This window comes from Pleurodeles waltl, chromosome 4_1 (genome assembly GCF_031143425.1).
Source record: "Pleurodeles waltl isolate 20211129_DDA chromosome 4_1, aPleWal1.hap1.20221129, whole genome shotgun sequence".
Classification (NCBI taxonomy): domain Eukaryota; kingdom Metazoa; phylum Chordata; class Amphibia; order Caudata; family Salamandridae; genus Pleurodeles; species Pleurodeles waltl.
In genome coordinates this window covers 531,820,716-531,842,777 of record NC_090442.1, presented here as the reverse complement: position 1 = coordinate 531,842,777, position 22,062 = coordinate 531,820,716, and the positions used below count along the sequence as shown (strand labels likewise).

The 22,062-nt window shown below is 37.8% G+C and overlaps 1 protein-coding gene across 23 annotated transcripts in view; it reads left to right on the top strand.

The window, feature by feature from the left end:
• LOC138287896 (neuronal cell adhesion molecule-like) overlaps nucleotides 1–20,896 on the top strand; it is a 799,924-nt gene extending 779,028 nt beyond the window's left edge. For 20 of the 23 annotated variants that reach the window (XM_069228880.1, XM_069228863.1, XM_069228870.1 and 17 more), the window contains one exon: nucleotides 18,630–20,896. In XM_069228880.1, coding sequence (XP_069084981.1) covers nucleotides 18,630–18,867 — 238 coding nt within the window. In that variant the 3' untranslated portion in view covers nucleotides 18,868–20,896. Of the gene's footprint in view, nucleotides 1–7,970; nucleotides 8,070–18,629 lie in introns of all 23 variants that reach the window. The other 3 variants (XM_069228874.1, XM_069228873.1, XM_069228871.1) reach the window with 1 other exon arrangement.
• Nucleotides 20,897–22,062: the final 1,166 nt, after the last annotated feature.

Here is a 22,062-nt window from a genome sequence, read left to right as displayed (position 1 = left end):
ATGCTTGCTATGCGTGTAATTATTGACTTACTGACTTACTAGATTCCAGTGGTGTACTAGTTCCACTGCAATTTAACAACTACTAGAAGCAAACATATAATACAGATATCACACAATGGATATAGTATACACAAATGTAGCTCTATTATGGCTGTAAATATTAGCTCTAGACATTTTTAAGTAGCAATAAATCCAGCAGCACCAGGAAAGAAACCAGTAAAATAGCACATATGGTAAGATTCTATGTGCTACCTGCAAATTCCATTGTTGAATGAACCTCTTGAGGTGAAATGACAACCAAACATCACTCAAGTTTCATACATGATTGCTGAAAAACACCCACATTCATTATGATGACATATATGTACACACAATAAAATATGTCAATATTTAAAGTGTCTTAATAAAAACATTTTTAGTCAATAAATGACTTTAGTCTATCATCATCTCAATCTGATTTGCAATGATTTTGTACTCTTTGGTTACATGAAGCCTCATTCAAAACATTTAGCAATTAGTGACCTTCCACTTGACCAGTCCCCAATATTAACTAGTTAGTGGGAAGGTCGGTCGGAAAACAAGCATATACATTTTTAAAAGCTTAATATAAGATGCTATTGTAGAGGAGTAAGAAAAACTTTCAACCAGACCCAGAGGACCTGTTGTGCCTCAAAAGAAGCAGAAGTATGAATGTTTGAAATGAACACCTCACATAATACTACTGTTAGAGAAAAACTGCATGACACTGCTCTTTGCCCTCTGTTCAGATTCCCATCAATTAATTGCATATTTCCAGCAGTGGAATGAAATGCACAAATAGGTCAAAAGATAGTGGCATATAAGGACCTAGTCAATGGGAAGCAATTCTCATATATGCATTGAAAATAATGAATCCTCCCACTCTAACAGAGACATAATTTCAGCTCATTTTCTTGTGTCACATGAATTATTGTTTACCAATAACACTCAGAAGCACTTTGTCCAAAATAACCTTTGCACCAATTCTATCATTGTTGTGTCTCATTAGCTCCTTATTTGGATTAATCAAACAAGTTAACTCACAGGTAAAGTTCTGCTAGTCTGTTCCCGATATGATGTAAATATATAGAGACTTTATTGACCCTTTGTTAGAGATAGACAGTTAAGATTTGCTAGCTCGAATGGAGATATGATTTTGCTGTGATTCTACTTTAGCTATTGCAGATTTTAACAACCTCATATGAAATTATCTTTGATTATGATAAGAAAAGTGTCTGGTTATATCTGTGGGTCATTGAACTTTTAAAATAGCACCTCTACCTCCATAGATCTCCTCATTTATTAGTACTTTCCTGCATAATGTCAACCCTATGTCGTCCATATACCTATTTTGTTAATTTATACCATCATAGTCTGCAGTTTGTTAATTGAGGATCTGTTTGATGTTACAATACCAGTAACAATAAATCAAAAAGCCTTATTTTCTGCATTGATGTTACTGTGTTTTGATTATCTCTCTAATGCCTTTACACACATGTACGCAATCTCATTGAACTTTGAATAAGATCTTAATTTAGAGTTTAGTGGATGGGTTAATCCATCACAACGTTCCAGAAATCATATTCACCTTGGTAGAGTTGCAATAGAATATGATGTACTTGTAACAAGGTGGACACAATATCAGTCACATTTGCGATTGAGTAACCCATCCACCAAACTCTACACCAGGCCCCAACTCTTATATCCTCATAAACTACCTGCGTGATTAATCACGGAACCTATGGTCCATTGGTTAGGGGTCCTAGCATCCAGTGTGTTTATTGATTACACTACCAGATGCTAGAAAAAATAGATCTACACAAGCACAAAAAACCTTGTCCATAGAAGATTTGTGTGATCAAATGCAGGGTTCGTATTTGTCAGATTTAGTTGACCAATATGTTCATGGACTATCTGTTGGAACTGTTATAAAAATCAGTACATAAAACATTTAGAAAAGCAATATTCGGCAAAATAAAATACTGCAAAATTGAAGGTGTCACTAAGGAACATTATACTAGATGACCATGAGGGGAGATAAATATATTCCAAGGAATACAAAAAACATTCCTTAGAAATTCAATACTGAACCCTCTTGATGAAAAACAAGAAGCAAATGTATGTGTTGAAAGGTTAAGAAGCCTCATGCCTTTAAAATGAACTAGTTAAGATTTTAAAGGACATTAGAAACCCAATTGCCTTGGTATGTTTTGCACTTATATCTCAGGCTCTCATGTATGAAGCTATTCTATGGACACTAAGGCTCTGATTCGTAAAAGAATCAGAGCCTTTCCGACCGCAAAATGGCTTTGTTTAATTCTCCCAACCCAAATAGCAATTCATTAACAGATTACAGGATGTTACAGAATAGCTAATTGAGTTTGGAAATAAATAAAGATTCCGCATTTGGACCGGGTATGTAACAGTTGTCCCTTCCAGATACAGAGTCTTCAAGCTATGTATTAACCTCTTTGCTGTCAGGCCTTTTCCCCCTCAGGTGGCAGGCCTTTTGTTGGCTATTTGGGGCAGTTCTTGCTTAGGCCCTCATAACATTTTGTCCACATAAGCTACCCACACCAAATGTTCATCCTTTTTTCCAACATGCTAAGGATTCTAGAAGTACCCAGAGTTTGTGGATTTCCCTGGAGGAGGCCAAGAAATTAGCCAAATACAGTAAAAATGGTGTTCTTTTAAAAAAATGGTGGAAAGAGCTGCAGAAGAAGGCTTGTGGTTTTTTCCCTGAAAATGGCATCATCAAAGCGTTTGTCGTGCTAAGATCACCATCTTCCCACCTTTCAGGACTTCAAGACTTAAATCAGAAAAACACATTTTGCAACACAATTTTGGCATTTTACTGGACATACCCTATTTTTACTGTTTTTTTGTGCTTTTAGCCTTCTTCCAGTTAGTGACAGAAATGGGTGTTAAACCAATGCTGGATCCAGGAAAGCTAAACATTTTTGAAAAGTAGACAAAATGCTGAATTCACCATGGGATCATTTGTGTAGATCCTACAAGGTTTTCCTACATAAAATAACAGCTGAAATAAAAATATATTGAAATTGAGGTGAAAAAGGCATTTTTCTCCATGTATTACTCTGTAACTTTTTCCTGCAATGTCAGATTTTCAAAAGTAATATACCATTACATCTGCTGGACTCTCCTGGTTGCGGGGATATATTGGGTTTGTAGGTTCATCAAGAACCCTAGGTTCCCAGAGCCAATAAATGAGCTGTATCTTGCAATGGGTTTTCCTTGTGTACCTGGTATAAAGCAATTCATTTGGTGCAATATAAAGAGTAAAAAATGGGTATCAAGGAAACCTTTGTATTTCCAAAATGGGCTCAAGAAAAGGTGTTGAGAAGCAGTGGTTATTTGCACATCTATGAATTCTGGGGTGCTCATACTAGCATGTGAATTACAGGTCATTTCTCAAATAGATGTCTTTTTTTACACACTGCCTTACATTTGGAAGGAAAACATGTAGAAAAAGGCAAGGGGCAATAACACTTGTTCTGCTATTCTGTGTTCCCTCAAGTCTCCTCATAACATTTTTACTGTCGCGTAGGCTGTCATTATTCAAATGAGACTACTGGATTTGAGAGGCAGAATCGCCTGCGGTGTGGGAGACTGAGTTTTAACCCGGGTGACACCTGACGCCCCAATCCGGGCTTTGCTCCGGCTAACTAGCAGTGCCTCATCTCTACCCAAAAGCAGGGACAATTGGGCAGCCGAGCGCATGGCACAATTGACTCTTCAGGGAAATCATGGTCACTCAGATCTCATCCGTTTCTCTCAGTTACATTAGTCTTGCATATACAATGACAAGCAGAGGCAGTGTATGTTTCAATAAGGTTTTAATGAAGCAACTGCATCTTAGGTAATAAAGCATGTATTGCAATAACCAGGACGATACAGCATGACAGGATTCAAATTGTGACAAGGAAAGTAAAGCATGGAAATAACGGTACCATATTGTCTCTAGAGTCAGTTCACTACCTCCTACCTAGGCTATATTAGGGCACAGTGTTTTAAGCTCTAGTTCTGCCATTCAGGTTCCCCTGGGAAGACATCATCCCCCATACCTGAGCAAAGTCCTGAAGTCTGCATAAGCAGATGTTGTGAAGCGTTCAGCAATCAGTATACAGTTGTGGTCATCTGGCTGGAATCTCCCTCTAACATGTATGGGACAAGGAAGTGTTTTTATAATAAAACAGCTGATGTTCTGAGAAAATGTCCCTACATAAGGATGTGTACATTTCTATGAATACCAGAGACAAAGCATTACCACATTTTACCGGCAACCTATCTTACTGCAGCCTTGAGACAAGCACAGAGTGAACAAGAATGTCTTGTTTAAGAACATAGTGCTGGCCTAAGCAAAGAACAGCTAGATTGAGAGAAATAAAACAAGTGTGGCTATTGCTAAATTAATAAACAAAGCTGAATAAAATATATCTAGGTTAAAGTGCACAGCAGCAGGCCTGATGTGCTAAAATAATGTGCATGGAGCTATAACTAAAATGGCTACACAACAGTACCTCACTTGCGTGGGTAGGCCTAATGCCCGCAACAGGAAACGCAACATGGACACATCACATTTTACATTGAAAACTGACGTGTTTTTTGGAAAGTGCCTAGCTGAGGATTTTGATCTCTAGCTCAGCTGGCACCTAGGAAAATCTACCAAACCTATGCATTTTTGAAAACGGGAATCCAGGATGGGGTGACTTGTGGGGCTCTCACCAGGTTCTGTTACACAGAATCCTTTGCATACCTCAAAATTTGGCCACAAAAACACTTTTTCCTCACATTTTGGTGACAGAAAGTTCTGGAATCTGAGGAGAGCCACAAATTTCCTTCCACCCAGCGTTCCCCCAAGTCCCTCGATAAAAATGTTACCTTACTTGTGTGGGTAGGCCTAGTGCCCGGGACAGGAAATGCCCCAAAACACAACATAGACACATCACATTTTCCAAAGAAAACAGAGCTGTTTTTTGCAAAGTGCCTAGCTGTAGATTTTGGCCTCTAGCTCAGCCGGCACCTAGGGAAACCTACCAAACCTGTGCATTTTTTAAACCCAAGGCACCTAGGGGAATCCAAGATATGGTGACTTGTGGGGCTTTGAAAGTTCTGGAATCTGAGAGGAGCCACAAATTTCCTTCCACCCAGCGTTCCCCCAAGTCTCCCGATAAAAATGGTACCTCACTTGTGTGGGTAGGCCTAGTGCCCGCGAAAGGAAATGCCCTAAAACACTATCTGAACACATCAAAATTATCAACTACAAGACTACCTGTTTTTGCGGGGGGCACCTGCGTTTTTGGTCCTGGGCTCAGCAGCCATATAGGGAATCCTACCAAACCCAAACATATCTGAAAACTTGACACCGAGGGAGTCCAGGGAGGTGTGACTTGTTTGGATCCCTCAGTGTTTTCTTACCCAGAATCTTCAGCAAACCTCAAATTTAGCTAAAAAATCACATATTCCCCACATTTCTGTGTGGGATCACCACACCGGCACAAATTTCCTACCACCCAACGTCCCCCTCAATCGCCTGGTAAAAATAATACCTCATTTGTGTAGGTGGGTCAAGTGCCTATGACAAGAAAGACCCAAAAACATGTTGAAAGTGAGGGGGAACCACAGTGGGTCCAAAAGGACAGTTTGAAAACAAACATTTAAAGGCTGACAAGTGAGGCAAATTTTTTATCAGAATAGATGCGATAATGCTGGGTGGTAGGAATTTTGTGGATTCCTGCAGATTTCTGAAGGTTCCATCACAAACATATGGGAAAAATATGTGGTTTCCAACAAAATTGGAGGTTTTCAGGGCATTGTGGGTAAGAAAATGGTGTGGGGTGCATGTGAAGCACACCACCCTGGACTCACCCAGATGTTTAATTTTCAGAGGTGTCTAGGTCATGTGGATTTTTCTAATGGCAGCGTCCCAAATTCCAAAAAGTGCCGCCCTCACCATTCCAAGTGGGATGATTTTGAGAGTTAGACAAGCTCTCATGGCCCAAATGTAAAACCAAAACCCAAAATAATCAAATGTCCTTTTGCTTGTCATGGGATAACATGTTTTAGTGTGCAGGGGAGAGCTGGAAGACTGTTACCCCCTTCAGTTGGGGTAGGGGCATAACCATGCCCATGCTGGTTGGTAGCCACCACCCCACATTTAAAAAAAAAATCCCTGGCATCTAGTAGGCTTTTGCCCCCCCGGGGAGTGGATTGGGGGTAATTGCCCCATCTGCCCACTGGTGGACAGAATAACTTTGGCCCCATTCATTTGAAACAAATCTTACCTGGTCTCTGGTGGGTGTTCTGCCCTAGGGGGGCAGATATGGCCAACAGTAATGTGCCCCCATGAGGAGCGACCCTTGTCCAAGGGTCTGCCCCCCCAAACAAAACACACACATACAGACACCAATCCCTGGTGCGTAAGTGGTTTCTCCCCACCGGGGGCAGAATGGCCTAATGGAAATAGGCCGATCTGCCTCCAAGAGGGGCAGAAATGGCCTAAAATAAATTTGCCCCCCTAGGGGAGCGACCCTTGCCTAAGGGGTTGCTCCCCTTGCGTGAAATTGACACAAAAAAATTAAAATCCCTGTTGTCTAGTGGTTTCTGCTAGCGCTCCCCCGAGGACCCATGTCAGGACGAGGTGGTTACGTCCCTGGCGCCTGAGCGCAATAGCAGCGGACATAACCACCTCGTCCCAGGCACCCGAGGGGTTAATGTTTTGCAACCGAAATCTGGTGACAAAACATTAATATTTTACCACCTCCTCAAAGGGTGTGGTAAGCCATTCACAAATGGGAACGGTCCTCAAGAGACACCGTTCCCTTTATTCAGAAAAATGTTTTTTTAAGAGCAGGCAGTGATCCATGAGACTATTGCCTACAAATAACAGAAGATTTTTGTAATTTTTCTTTATGTTTTTAAAGGCATCCCATTTTCCTCTAAGGAAAATTAACTGCGTTAGCACAAATGTTGCTTTATTTAAAAGCATTCACAGATACGGTGGCCTGCTGACCCCAGCAGACCACTGTGACTGTGAATGTAGCCGATCGTAGTGGGTCACAATGTACACCTACCTCATGCATATTAATTAGGTAGGTAATTAGGTAGGTTTAACTGTGATCCACTGCAAATTGGTATTTTGGAAATGGCCTATTAATACATAGGTTAGTCCTCAAAATACAAAAAGATTTGTTAGAAGTCATGGCACAAGTTGCAAGCGCTTCTAACAGATTTATTTTGTACATTCCATTTAAGTTAAGGAATTGCAAATTGCAAATCGTTACTTGCCGCAATTTAAGATTTCTTAAATTGAATCTTTGTACATGGGGCCCTCACTCTCTACAGTATCTTAAGCAACTATTTTGTAGGAAGAATAAGGTTTTATACATTATTATAAATTATTGAGAAATACAACATGCCTGGCTTGGATGGTGACTGTCCTGAGAATTAGTCACTCACACTCTGGTTATATCATGCCCTCTGAACGTTCCTGCAGGACCTTTTTTTGCAGCTTCTCCACTCCAATACTGTAAAATTGCTAGGAATGCTTTATCAGCTGTAAATAGTCTTGTTCTCTATTGGAACCTTGCCACCAACAAAATGGAAACAACTGCTTCTACTGAGCGTATTTCAGATGATTTGTCTGTTTTGTAAATTTGTAATAATATGACCGTTGTGGTGATATAGTGCCATCATCAATGATATTTGTGGCTGTAATACATCCCCTAAAGATGCTCAATTTGACGACCCTGCACTATTTCACATCTGAGTAGAAAACGTTGATATTTGGAAAGGTTTACAGTGCACACATACATCATTGTATAGTCTTTTAATGAAATCACTGTTTTCTGTTTTCAGTATTGTTTTAACAATGAATTTTATGAACTGTTTTCTGAACTTTGAAAGTGTGTATTTTGAATCTTCCATTGCAGTGTGTACAATAGAAAGAAGGAAGCTATTTTGTCACGGCCAGTTATCTGTCTAACAGAAAGCGATTGCATTCAGAACTAAGGACACATATCAAAGTCAAGGTCAATAAATTCTACTTTCTTGCACTTGCAAGGTGACTTATAGTATCATCTGCACTACAGCAGAATATCTCATACACCTAAATATTGACCACATCATTTTTATCACTTCAATTGTATCAATTCAATTTTCATTACCACACAATAATCTTAAATGCAAATCTGTCATGTTTGAATTGAATCAAACCAGTGACAAAATCTGCCTACTGTGTGATTTTTCTTGCATGCATAAAAATCACAATTTGAGAGGCAGTCAAAGCTTCCATTTTTATGATGTATAATTTGTATCCTGCTTAGCAAATAATAATCATACACACAAGTTCCATTTTCAATTTGAGTTTGCAAGAAGCTAATCTTGTTCCATGTTACAGCAATGATCACTGTAACATGCATTAAGCTCTCACGCTTTGCAATTCTCCGAACCAACTCTTTTCAACAAGACATTTATTTATTATCAGTAGTTATTGTAACTAAAATTTGACCTCATATTTTTGTTCATTCTTGTGCGTGCTTCTAGGCAGCAGTACCAATACTGAATAAATAAAAGTTTGCACATTGAGAACAAAATAATACAATGAAATGTGTTTTTAATTTAAATAATATCTGCTAACATACTGTATAGGTCTTGTATAGGCATGTTACACTTTGTCAAGCAACATAAAGACAGATTACTGTCAACAAAACCAAAGACAAAAGTGAGAAGTTTAGAAAATGCATTAACTTATGGGGTTGACGTATTTTCATATCGAGTCCTTTAACTCATGTCCAGGCCTCCCACCACACTTAGGGTCAGAACAACTACCAACATAGAGACTAATAATTTCTGTCAGATTCCAGGTGAATAGCAGGCTGAGCACAAATGTTTCCTAAAAAGTGAGTAAAGGACTCCACATAATCAAATGTCACAATACAATAGAAGGGACATTTGAAAGTAACAGGACTGCTTTAAAATAAAGTAGATGAAATGCAAATATTTGTCAAAATGCACCAACTTTAATACATAAAGAATGATGTAGGAAAGTACTGCAATGTGCTCAATACATGTTTAAGTGATTAGGGACTACTTTCAGTGAATGTGTGAAGATGAGTGGAAGAAGTGTCTTTGATTAGCTTGAATCAAACACAACCTTTGTTTACTTTGCTCAAGAGGCTTCACTTATTGAACTCAACTACACTCAAACTCGGAGTCCCAATTAGAGCTTTGCAGACAGAGACTTCATCATAAATGTGTAATTTCTGCTGTATTAGGAGTGCCATCCGCCATGTTTGCAATGGAGTACCATGATAGCCAAACTCTAACCATGTCCCCAAATCACAGAAGCAATCCAAAGAAGAAAGGAGCAGTTCCTCCTCTACACAGAATCCTGCTGAAGACCAAGATTCTCGAGACTCTGTCAAACAGTGAAATTCCTCCCTGCCTAATGAAACTACATTTTGAATTCGCTTTAGGAGCATGTTGCTTAAGCTCAGAGATGTTTGTCCATTGAGTGCCACAAAACATATAACTGATGAGTTACTATCTTTATGGCCAAATAGTCAGGCACTAAGTAAACACAGCAGGCACAATCAAGAACGTGGTAGGGAAGAAGCTTTGTACCAACTTAAACATACATAACACAAATGGCATTAAGAACCTTACTAAAATTATAGATGGTTTGGGTCGCATTGGAGATTGGAACAGCATTCTGAGCTATATCTCCTTAAAAAAATAGCCATAAGTCTACACTAATTAGGTAATTTGTAGAGACTGTGGAGGCATTTTCAATGCCAAAAGGAAGTGTCTTACTGTTGCCCACTTCCAACTCATTCAAGGGCAGAATTATATGAAAATTAATCTGAGACAAGAAATAGGAATGCACTTCAAGCTATATAGATTCCAAATTCTTGCATTAGGGGATTTACAAACGCACTGGAATTTACAAAGTGCCATGCCCTGTAAATGTTAATGAGGTGTTACAGGTGTTATGGTTTACAGGTGTTAAACATTTCCTCAAATATTGTTAATGTGTCCTCCTGTATTAAAGCTAAGGATTAGACCACTAAGGCTCTGCTTTTTAAGATTGGGAGTATATACTATCAAGGATGTGACCACACATCTTGTGTGCTGGGTCTACAGCTAATCTCTAGAGTGGTTAAATATTTTGATGTTGCAATGAGAGAACTGGAAAAGGTGACAAACAGAATCCATGCTCAAGATTGTAGAGAGCGAAGCACCTAGGATTAATGTATACTGTAGCACCTGAGTAGCACACCCTTCTTAATGATCCTCCACTAAATGAGCTCAGTATTATTTTGCAGCATATTAGATAAGATTCTGAATATGAAATTATTTTAGCCAGAGAATTTTATGGACAGTTCTATATTTAAAACAATGTCTAAATGTATCTTAAATCTTGGTTTTAAGTGGGAATTGCCACTTAAGTACACTGAACACAGACATTCAACTGGGATAACAGGATGGGTGACAAATACAAACTAAGGCCCATATTTACTAAGGACCTGCCTTGTCCTTGCATGGCACAAGGCATCACAAGGTAATGGAAGTCCTTAAAATGGATTCACAAACCCACACAAAGAGACATTTGTGCAGCTATGCATGACTTTTTTAAACAAATGTAACGCAATACAGTGGGTTGTGCTGTATTGCATTACATTTTGTCGGTTGTGCTGTATTGCATTACATTTTGTCGTGATAGGTGTTCCATTGCTGGAGCATGAGCGTTCTCGTGCACCTATCCGTGGAATGTTACACAATCCCAGATATACAAACAGTTGTAAACCTGGGATGGCACCAAAATTGTATACCTTCTACAAAGATGCGTAACACAATGACATATCTTTATTTCTCCTCATTATTTCTTCTTTCCATTTGTGATGCACTCTGCAGCACACATAAAAAGATGAAATTGCCTCTAAGGATTGTTTTTGTGCAGGAAGGTCTCCCATACTACACAAAAGGAATCCTGCCCATAAAACACAGGCACTTTGGAGGTAGACAGCACACAGTGCACCTGTGCAAGGAGAGATCAGAAATGCTCCATATCTTTGTATAAATTAAGCATTTCTGCTTTTTCCCTTTCACACAACGTAGAGCAACACATTCTCTTGCTGGTCTATGTTGCATACAAAAATCATAAAATCTATTATATTGTAAAGACATCCTCCAGATAGAACAGAGATCCTTGCCAGGTGTGTTGTGGTAACTCATAATGTTAATATTCACATTCAGACATATTAATAACGAGTGGTCCTTGCCTTAACACAAGTGTACAAGATTGCAAAACCCGATTGGTAGGAACATTTCCTGCATCATTGGGAAGATGCTAAGGCTTATATCCTGGAGATGGCATAAAGATCAGCTTGGAAGATTATAATGATAACTACATCTACAAATAGAGCTACACAGTATCGCATAGAGAATCGGACTACAAGTCCATATCTGGCTCACAAAGGCAATATTTGAATAAATAATTTGCAATTTGTAACAAGTATTGTTGGGTACAGTATAGATTTTCTACCAGGAATTAAAGCAACTATATTGAATAAAAGTTATGATTACTTTTTCAAATTTATTATTACTCATATTTTTTTGTATGTATACAGGAATTCATCAACGATTATTAAGGGGAAGGTGTGTTGATTGTAAACTCTTAAAAAGGTCAATAGAGTGTAATTATTATTTGTGGAAACATAGAAAGAAAGAACAAAATGCCAGATGTACTAATCCATTTTGCAAACACAAACCTTGCACTTCGAAAAATCAAAGGGTTTGCAACAACAAAATGACCCTTTGGTATGTATTAAACCCATTTTGTGAGCTGAAAAAGCCTTTTTAATATGCAAGAAGGATTTTGCAAAGCATACAGACTCGCAGTTAGGAACGTGTGTGAAAGGGCAATCCCCTATTAATTGCAGTTCAATATGACATGCATCAGTGGTTAGTGAAAGAGTTACCAAAACGTCAGAGGATGTGAAAACTGATCTAAAAAGGAAACATTGTTCTACTTGGGCACCTTCCCCTATATGAATGTTGTAGTGAGACCTTGGGTGGAGCAGGCAGTGATCCTTGGGATCACTGCCTGTCATCCCCTCACCAAAGCTTTACCAAACAGGAAGTGCATCTTCTAAAGCAGCATTGGTTCCTTTAAGGAACAATGGAAGCTTTAAAAAAGTTTCCTATTTGGGAATGCATGCACTGAAATGGTGGTCTGCTGTACTTCTTAGTCGCGATCCCTGTATTTGTAGCCAATCACATAGGGTGCAAATAGTAACCAGCCTAAGTCTAATAAATATTCATTAGGTAGGTCATTCAGTGACACTCTGTGACTCAACATTTTGTGATGCAACTTATTAGTACATTAGCAAAATCGAAAAATCAGGCACAAGTCACAAAACAATTGGTGAACAATTTGCAAACATTTTTTGTGACCTGTCTCTTAGTACTTCTGGTCCACAGCTATAGTATTGAAACTGGTTAAATAGTCACACTAATAAAAATGCAATGATTCCTCATACACGGAAAAACATTAATTTATATTTCCAACCAAGTTCAGCTACTTTCATCTACATTTCTGTTGTTCCGATCAATTAGTCATGCCATTATCAGGACAAAGATAACTTCATGCACATTGTCAAAAACCAATAGCAAATCTCTATATATTTATTGATACATTAGGACATGATTGATATGTGTAATAGAACAGCTAACACCTTACAAAGGTTCAATACACAGTTATTTTCAAAAGAGACTTCTTCAAGGAAAAAGAGTTTCTTTTGTTACTATTAAGGTGATAACCTTGAACTTGAGTTGCCAGAATGATTGAGCTGTCCAGGCATAACTTACTTTGTTCTCCACTGAGAGACTGGTGTTTTACCTAGAATCTACATGCCCCAGCCTTTATGTAATTTCATCAAATCTAAAATGAGGGTGAAATACATCTGAAAAATGCTTGACTTCTTTCGTATATGCTGTTCACTTGCCCATACATTTCTATTGCCAGTAATATTTCACATTGCTGGGCAGATTAGGGATGCCATTTTAGAAGTGATGCATTTGACCTCAGTTGACTATCTGAAGTTCTATCAGGAAGAGCTCTGTAAAAAGGCATTTTTCATAAATGAAAGGTATCTCTGGCATGAGTCACTGATTATTTCTTAACTCATTTAGTTATTCTAAAGTTTTTAGAATAGGCTCTTCATTCCTGGCAGCCTTTTCAAAGGGTTAATTTTGATCTAATGTTCATACTCAATAAAGGCAGGTCCGATGGGCATGATGAGCTGGTCTGCAATTCTGTGATGGTCAGTGAGTGTGCTGGTCCACTCTCTGGAAGATGATAGATGTGGTCCTTCCTCTGATGTTGTTGGTATAGCTTTGAATTGATCTAGTCTTTACTATCTACTGGAAGAGTTTTGTTTATACAGAGTTCCTCCATAAAGGGCCTGATAGCCCTACTAGTAGATTCTCTTGCACATTGAAAGGGCCCTAAAAATATTATATATTGTTTTGCATTCCCTTTTCAACAGATGTATGCCCCATTTTTGGGGATCGTATATCACAAGAAAAAATGGGTAAATAAAACTGCTGCTGAGTCTTTTGGGTTTCTTGCATATGTGCAATGTCCAGTGCTAATGTATGAATTAGACAAATTCTGATGTCTCCAAATGAATAGAAACAACCTTCTCCCTTGATCACACAGTAAAAGCTCAGCAAAATGAATGCCATAAAGTTGGTTGAAATTTATTTTTGATTCGAATCCTATGAATATTTCTTAGCTTTAATGTATCTACTTAATTAGAGGGAAATGGGGCCTGATTTGTACAGGCAAAATGACCACTGTGTTTCATATAAAAGTAAAGTAGCACTATGCCCACCTTACCTTCACCCACATACTCAAATAACTATGCAAAGTTGGGATGGACCTAGAGAATATATGCTAATCTATGCGACTGAGCAATCAGGAATATCTTTACTTCACAGACTATCTGAACATATAGATAGAAAGCTTCAAGGAAGAGGACCTAAATGTTCACATTGCAGAGAATCTGTTTGAGATTTCAAGTTTTCCGACTATCAGAAAGACATATATGTTGTATGTGTAAAACTTTAGTTGGGGTGGGATACCTCATGCTGCGTTGGCTTTTCAGGTATGCGGTGCACCTATTAGTTCTCATTCACAGAATTATGAAACTATTTTCTCATCCTTGGATGGATACATTGCTCCTTACTTCTTCTAATGTCACATCTTCAAATTCAAATGTTTCATAGAAGTCTTGATGACAACATACTTTTATGGCATTGACGTGGGGTGTTCTGGCTGTGTTAAGGAATCAGTTACTTTATGCTTTGCTGTTTGAGTGGTACATACAGAGTTGGAACTTAGGTATCACAATCGACTGCTACTTGTGCTGTATTGCATGTTTCAAGGTATACCTTTGCATTTATAATATTGAGTGAAGTACATATTGTTAATGATGTCAGTGTGAGGAACCAACATACTTTTCTATCACAATATTCACTATGGGCCAGATGTAGCAAGTCGGCAATTTGCGACTTGCAAATTGCGAGTCCCTGCGACTCGCAATTTGCAAGTCGCAAATTGCTATGCAGTACAGTGTCTCAGACACCGACTGCGACTCGCAATGGGGTCGCAATGACCCACCTCATGAATATTCATGAGGTGGGTCGCAAATTGCGGCCCCATTGCGAGTATAGGCACTCGCTAACATGGAGGCCTGCTGTCGTCAGCAGACCTCCATGTTCGCGACCTGCTTTTCAATAAAGCAGTTTTTTTTTTTTTTAAGTGTAGCCCGTTTTCCTAACAGGAAAACGAGCTGCACTTCAAAAAAAACGAAACCTTTAGTTTAGAGCTGCCCTGAAAAAATAATTTGGGGTCCAGTCACAAACTGGAAGGGGTCCCATGGGGACCCCTTCCAATTTGCGATTGGGTTACCATCCACTTGAAGTGGATGGTAACTGTGATGCCATTTGCGACCGCATATGCGGTCGCAAATGGTATTGCATCCCAATGCGACTCGTAAATAGGAAGGGAACACCCCTTCCTATTTGCGAGTCTGAAATGCATTTTGCGAGTCGGTAACGACTCGCAAAATGCATTTCTGCATTGGGATACGCGTTTAGCGAGTCGCAAACGGCAAATTTTGCCGTTTGCGACTCGCTAAACGTTTGCTACATCTGGCCCTATATCTTTTCAAAGGCTGTAAACGCACATGAGGACATCATAAACTGCCCATGTATTTGATTAATAATAAAAATAATTTGATGTTTGGAGTAACTTGGTCCTGATATGCATGGGAATTGACACCTTGCACTGCCAAGGGCTATACTGGTTTTTAAAGGCCCTGAACGCGAGTTATGAGCCCAAGTAGCAGGCAAGTGCCTATAATGAGGGAAAGGGCCTTTAATAATCAGTCTAGCCCAAGGCAGAAGGGCTACAAAGCTATTAGAACAATTCACACACTGAAAAAGGTAGAAGGCTGTACCTTAAAAAGGAAGAAACAGAAAGACAAACATTGGAATGGTAGAGCAGAAGGCGTATACCAGCCATTATTAGCACTGAGCCACATCATTGTCTTCAGTGGAGCTTCCAAAATTCCTGTGTACTGATATAGCCTTGTAGCCTGCTGTAGCGGGCTATACCAGCCATTAAAAGGCTGTCTCTAGTGTTAAAGAACCGAGCCAAAGAAGAGGGCCTTTAACAAGGGAGAGGGCCTTTAATGGCCGGTATAGCCCGCAACTATTGGCTACAAGGCGATTAGAACAATCTGCACTTAGAGTGCAGAATGTTCTCATAAAAAAACAAAGGCCTTACAAAGCTCAAGGAGATTGAAATCCCATCAGGTTCCTTGTTACCCTTGTTCACAGTTGTTTCTGTGAGACAAACATTGGAATGTTGGCGCTCCAGCCTTTTACCCGGCATTAGAAGACCATAGCACTCCTTTGTCTTCAATGGAGCTCCCAACATTCCAATATTCTAATAAGCAATGTATTAGGGCAGAAATCAAGACATAGGCCTTAAAACTGTGGGAACAGTATGCATGCCTAAATCTGGGCATAAGATACAACAGTTCACTCTGCAAGACTAAATAGAACAAGCTCCAACTGAAGGTAAATATTATTTGATAGATTGACATTATCAGGTGCTATAACACAAGGCATTGTATTAGAACCCTTGCAGTGAAAGTTTTACAGAAAAGAATATGGAATGAAAATGAACAGCAGGTAAATAATAATATTTTTATAAATTACAAAATAGCTTCTATCTTAATACAAATATACTACATTTCTCTTTAGACCCCATGAAAGAGTGATGGCACTGGTAGTACAATATCTGGCACAGTACAGTGGGTATGTCAGATTAAATGATGCTAATTGACTAACTGCATTTTCATCTTTGGGGAGAAAGGTGCAGTGTTGCCATTGAGAATGTGCTGATTCTGGCAGCTAACTTTGTTAAATATCCAAGCTTAGAAAATTTGCCACCTTTGTGTCTAAGGTTGAGGCACAGTTTAATTTACACATGATTTGGCACACATAGCAAAATATACATTTTCAACAGAAACCTCAAAAATACTGATAAAGGGGGTTATTACAACTTTGGAGGAGGTGTTAATCCGTCCCAAAAGTGACGGTAAAGTGACGGATATACCACCAGCCATATTACGAGTCCATTATATCCTATGGAACTCGTAATACGGCTGGTGGTATATCCGTCACTTTACCGTCACTTTTGGGATGGATTAACACCTCCTCCAAAGTTGTAATAACCCCTGAAATCTTTACATTCATCCAATAATACAATTTCCAACTAGAATTCCTCAACGGAATTTTCTTCAATATCAGTGAATCTTTGTGTGTAGCCAAACAATGTATGAAGTGTGGAATAGTCTCAAACATTATCTCCCTCTGGCAATTTGGGTAATGCTCATTGATGACTGCACATTATATTCAATTGGAGGTCATTTAGTTAATTGCAATAAGTCGATATATTGTACAGACACTATAATGCAGCTCATATAATGTATTTAGCTTTGGTTACCTTAGCCATAAACATTTTAACAGTCGTCAGATATTTCCAAACTCGACTTGAGATAGAAGTGTTATAATCTGCATTCTTATAGACAACTGCTTATTAAATTACAAAAAAGAGTGGTTAAAAGATATATACATTTTTAAAACCACTTCAAACTCCTTTCAGATTATGCAGCTATGACATTATAAAGTATGTACCTGGAATTAACCATGTATTCTACTATAACTCAATTTTTGAACTCCAGTACCTCTGATAAAAAATCAACAGTTTGTAGTTCCAAAGAGTGGAGCAACTGAAGTAGTTCACATTTACCACATTTTGGACAGGATACAATTCACATTAGCAAATTCTAACTGCCAAATGTCCATTTTGTTCCACAAGACATGCAGCATGAAAGCACAAACGTCTGCAAAATATATTGCGATTCAAAGTCTTAGTGTATGGCATTATCTCATGCTCCACATTTGGAACCCTTAAGTAACCAGCACTTCTCTCAATACATTTGTGTAAATAACAATGAAGACACTTTGGTCAGAGTTAGAAAATCCTATACAAACGTGGCCTAACATTTTGCAACAGTATTTCTCTGGTGAAAGCAAACTACCAAATTAAAAATTTCTGGTATCCACAAATGTGCATCTCAATGCTTTTTCCTGCACATAAATATTTCTTTCTTTTCATAGATAATATCTTAAGTGATATTTCTTATTTCAGTTTGAATAGTAAAATTTCAATATATCATTAACCAGAGGAAACAAAAAAACAAATCAGCGAAACAAAGTGATGCATACCTTTGTTTCCTCTATTGACAATTTTACATTTACATCAAAAAACGTTTGACGCCAGCCTTGAGGCAGTACATTCTGTATGGGCTACTTTGCATAAAGTGAAATCATACATATATGGCTATTAGCAATGGACATATATGTATTTGGGTCTGAGCAGTCTGTTTTGTTTTAGCTGATTTACATTTGATTCTTCTGCATTCCTTAAATAGAATGTGTAGAGCTCTTGAAAGGCCAGGCATGGTAAAAGCCTCTCCTTCTTAACAGAGCTAATTAAAATTTCAATTTGACTGCCTTATAATGACTGAAACCACATTCTATCCAAGCAAACCCACCTATTTTCTACAGTTAACCACTGCAATAGTAGCTTGCATCGCAAGGATTCAAGAACAGATAGAAATGAATACTGATACCATGAACATTATTTTATTTTCTATAGCTCTGCATTGTCAGAAATAGACTCACCATTATTGCACGTATGCACAATGAAAACCATACAGCTTAATTTGCAGTGACATTTTTATCATTAATTTACACTGTATTCAGATTCACATCATAACATATTTTGTCTGCATTTGGAGCTTTTATTGTAGCTTTATTTCTGTGGGTAAATAATTGATGTGCAATTGATGTTTTACTCAGCATGCTTTAGTGGTAAGCTAAAATGACTTATTTAAGTGGAATTGTCATTTATGGAGGTGTTGATCTGTGTTTCCTTACATTTGCAGTGATGCTGAGGACCACAAACCACTAAAGAAGGGAAGCCGGACACCATCAGACAGGACTGTGAAAAAGGAGGACAGTGATGATAGCTTAGTTGACTACGGAGAAGGTGTCAATGGCCAATTTAATGAGGATGGCTCCTTTATTGGACAATACAGTGGTAAAAAAGAGAAAGAACCAGTTGAAGGAAATGAAAGCTCAGAAGCACCTTCTCCTGTTAATGCTATGAATTCTTTTGTGTGATTCATTAGATCATTTCCCGTGTCATTCTCCGTTATTTTCAAAGCACTTGTATCTCCCTGCTGGTACACAGAACCGTCTGGAGAAAGAGTCAGATCAATGCATTCATGTCAAAATGTGTGAGGTCACTGGGTTGTATGAAAATAACATTGTTTCAAGTAAGAGTAAATCACAGTGAACATCACTTACTGACTGGATATTGTGGATATGGGCCTCTCTGCTTTTCGAAGGAAAGAACTAGTCATCAAAATGTATCATCAAAGACTACTACATGTCTTTAAAAGATAATGCATGAGAAATGCTAAATATTTCATGTACTCACATCTGTAGGTTTTAAAAGTATGGTTTGGTATGTTTTCACAGAGTCTACAGCCGATTACCCAGATATGAAGTGCGTTTTACTTGTCAGAGTATTATAATAGTTGTATTATTACAGTATATAGATCTCAATGTCTTTGTGGACATTGTTTTGAAATTGGTGACTTCAATGTATAGCTATCATGTCCTTTTGCAAGAGAGTTAGGACAAGTATGTATATAATTGCTGAATAATTTAAATATGATACTATTGCATTTGCTGCAACTTACAGAGATGGTTATTTGCTCTTTGCTCCTTTCATTTCAAAGCGTTCTGATTCCATCAAGTATTACTGTACTACAGTGCTCCATTCTACACTGTATTTACATTGTTTTGCTAAGAATACATACAGTTACATGCATCACAAGGTGTTTTTTTTAATTTGTGCGACCATTGTAGTAAATTACAAACAGACACCACTTCCATTCAACACAGGGCAAAGAATATTCAGTGCCTTTCTACAATATGCATTCCAGGTGTACTGTACTGCTAAAACAGTTGGTACAATGAACGTTGACTGGTGGGCTGGAGCCTTTGCCAAAAAAAAAACTTGTTGAAAAGGTATGAAAAACACAGTGCTGCAAAAATAGGAGGTAATTTTACATTTTTGTATTCACTTGTATCATCGTATAAAACTTAGATAATTCTATAAATTAATAGATTTATAGACAGGACACAACATGCTGTCATTGCCTTGTACCGTTTACAGATTCAATGGCTGAATATATTTGAGCACTCCAGGAGCATGCAAGCTATAGATGAATTGATTCACCTGTGTTTGCAAGAACTTTCACCTGCCACAGTGACTGATATACCTTCAAGTGAACACTCTACCAACACTGTAGCTGTCTCTGAAATTATTTTATATCCGTTGCTAACTTTGCTCATCTAAATTACTTCATCACTAGATATTCTGATGTGTTAGTATTGAGTAAAAGTAAACTGACAGAATTTAAAATAGAGCAAATACTTATACATCCACCTTTCCAGACACATTATTTGCCTCCATATATGAATTGATATAACAGCCTATGGTTGAAGGAATGCTCAATTTCATTTGCCAATAAATTGGTTGTTCATAACTTGCATCAAGTTTAATTTTAAGTTACCTTTTTATATGTAGATACTTTGTTGAATTTGTAAATACGCCTAAAATGTAGATGCTTTATGATTCTATGTGGTATAAACTAAGAAAGAAAAAAAAAGCTTATGTTGTACTGTTTGAGATATACAATGGACAATGATCGTGCTGTGTTGTAAAGGCATCTGCCTAGAAATGTTTATTTTGCTGTGAATTGATATAGTGAACGATTGTACTGCAGATTAACTGAGCTTGTGTCAATACAGCAAACCATTATGCATCCTACAGCAGTTATTGTGAATAAAGCACAATGTGGAATTGAAGAAGCACCATTCAAGACGGCTGTTAAAGCTTTTTATTGTGCCATTCTTTTTTTCATAAGACAAAATTAATTTACCTGCAAAATACATGTGATAAACTACAAAGCACAAGGAGATTTAAAAAGACTATATTGGTGACAACCAGAGTTATTATAATCCTATGTAACTGGTAGATACTAAATGCATTGTGCATGTAAGGGAACACATACAGGCTCACTTCTGTAAAAGTGCAACACATTTTGTATAAAAAATAAATGTTGTTTTAAACTTTGAATTTAGTTTTGTTCATTAAATTATCCTACTTGCACAGTGCATGTTATAAAAGTAATGTTTCATTAACAAATGTGTTCATTTGGAAGTTGCGTAACAGCTTGATAAGTCATAAGTAATTATGAACAAGAGTCGCCATCTTTTATACCAACGTGGAACTGACAAACAACATTGAGTTTCATAAACTCAACAATGCAAGGTGAAGTGATAGGTATCAGTTCACTAAGATCATATATATTGCAGGTGCTCTATCAAATGACACTGGATTTGTGGCAACATCGTTGAAGTCAGACACATGACAATTTACCCTAGTGATACAAAGTTAAAAACTAAAAACAGGATATTTGTGTTTTTAAAAACCCAAAGCTGGTGAATGATAATAAATAGTTAATCATTAAAGGCATAAACACAGCTACAAAAGTGAAGAAAAACCTTAGGTTCAGTAGTGCAACTTGATGATTCGCAAGGAGTGCAAAGTAGCCTGCATGGATTGAAAGATGCACATAAGAAGATGCATTACAATCCTTGGGGTCCCTGAATTGATGCCCATGGTAAAGACATGTATTGAAATGCACTCAACATGTGAGTTTGTTTCTTTCTTTAAAGATCCATAGTATAACTGTGAAGCCAAAACAGAACTTTTCAATGGTCTTCCTCAGCCTTTCAAAATAACCGTACACAGAAGTCTTGGAATCTGATAGGTAACTTCTTCTGGTGCAGATTTAATGTGATTGTTTTAGATAAAAATATGTGTATTTTCCAAGGATGCAAGATTAATACAATTGGAAGTCCTGCAGGTAGGAGCAAACCTTTAATTTGAGCTGGCTTGGTCATTTGTAAGCACAAAATGTATATTGATGACCATTTTTGAAAATTGTGATAACATGCATTTGCAAGCATTAAAGGTATAATAATTGCAATGTAGTGCTTATGTTTTTACGTTTATGGCTTTGCCTAGTAAAACATGACCATAGGTTTTTAGAGAACTTTACAAATATACAATATGTTACACATATAATAATATAGCGTACAATAACAATATACATCAAATATAAAGGGAAGTGAAAGTATTTACAGTAGAATTACAAAATAATTGCTCAAGTGGCATTTAAGTAGATGCATTGGCACATGAAAAAGAAGCACATATACTATAGGTACAAATTGCAATAG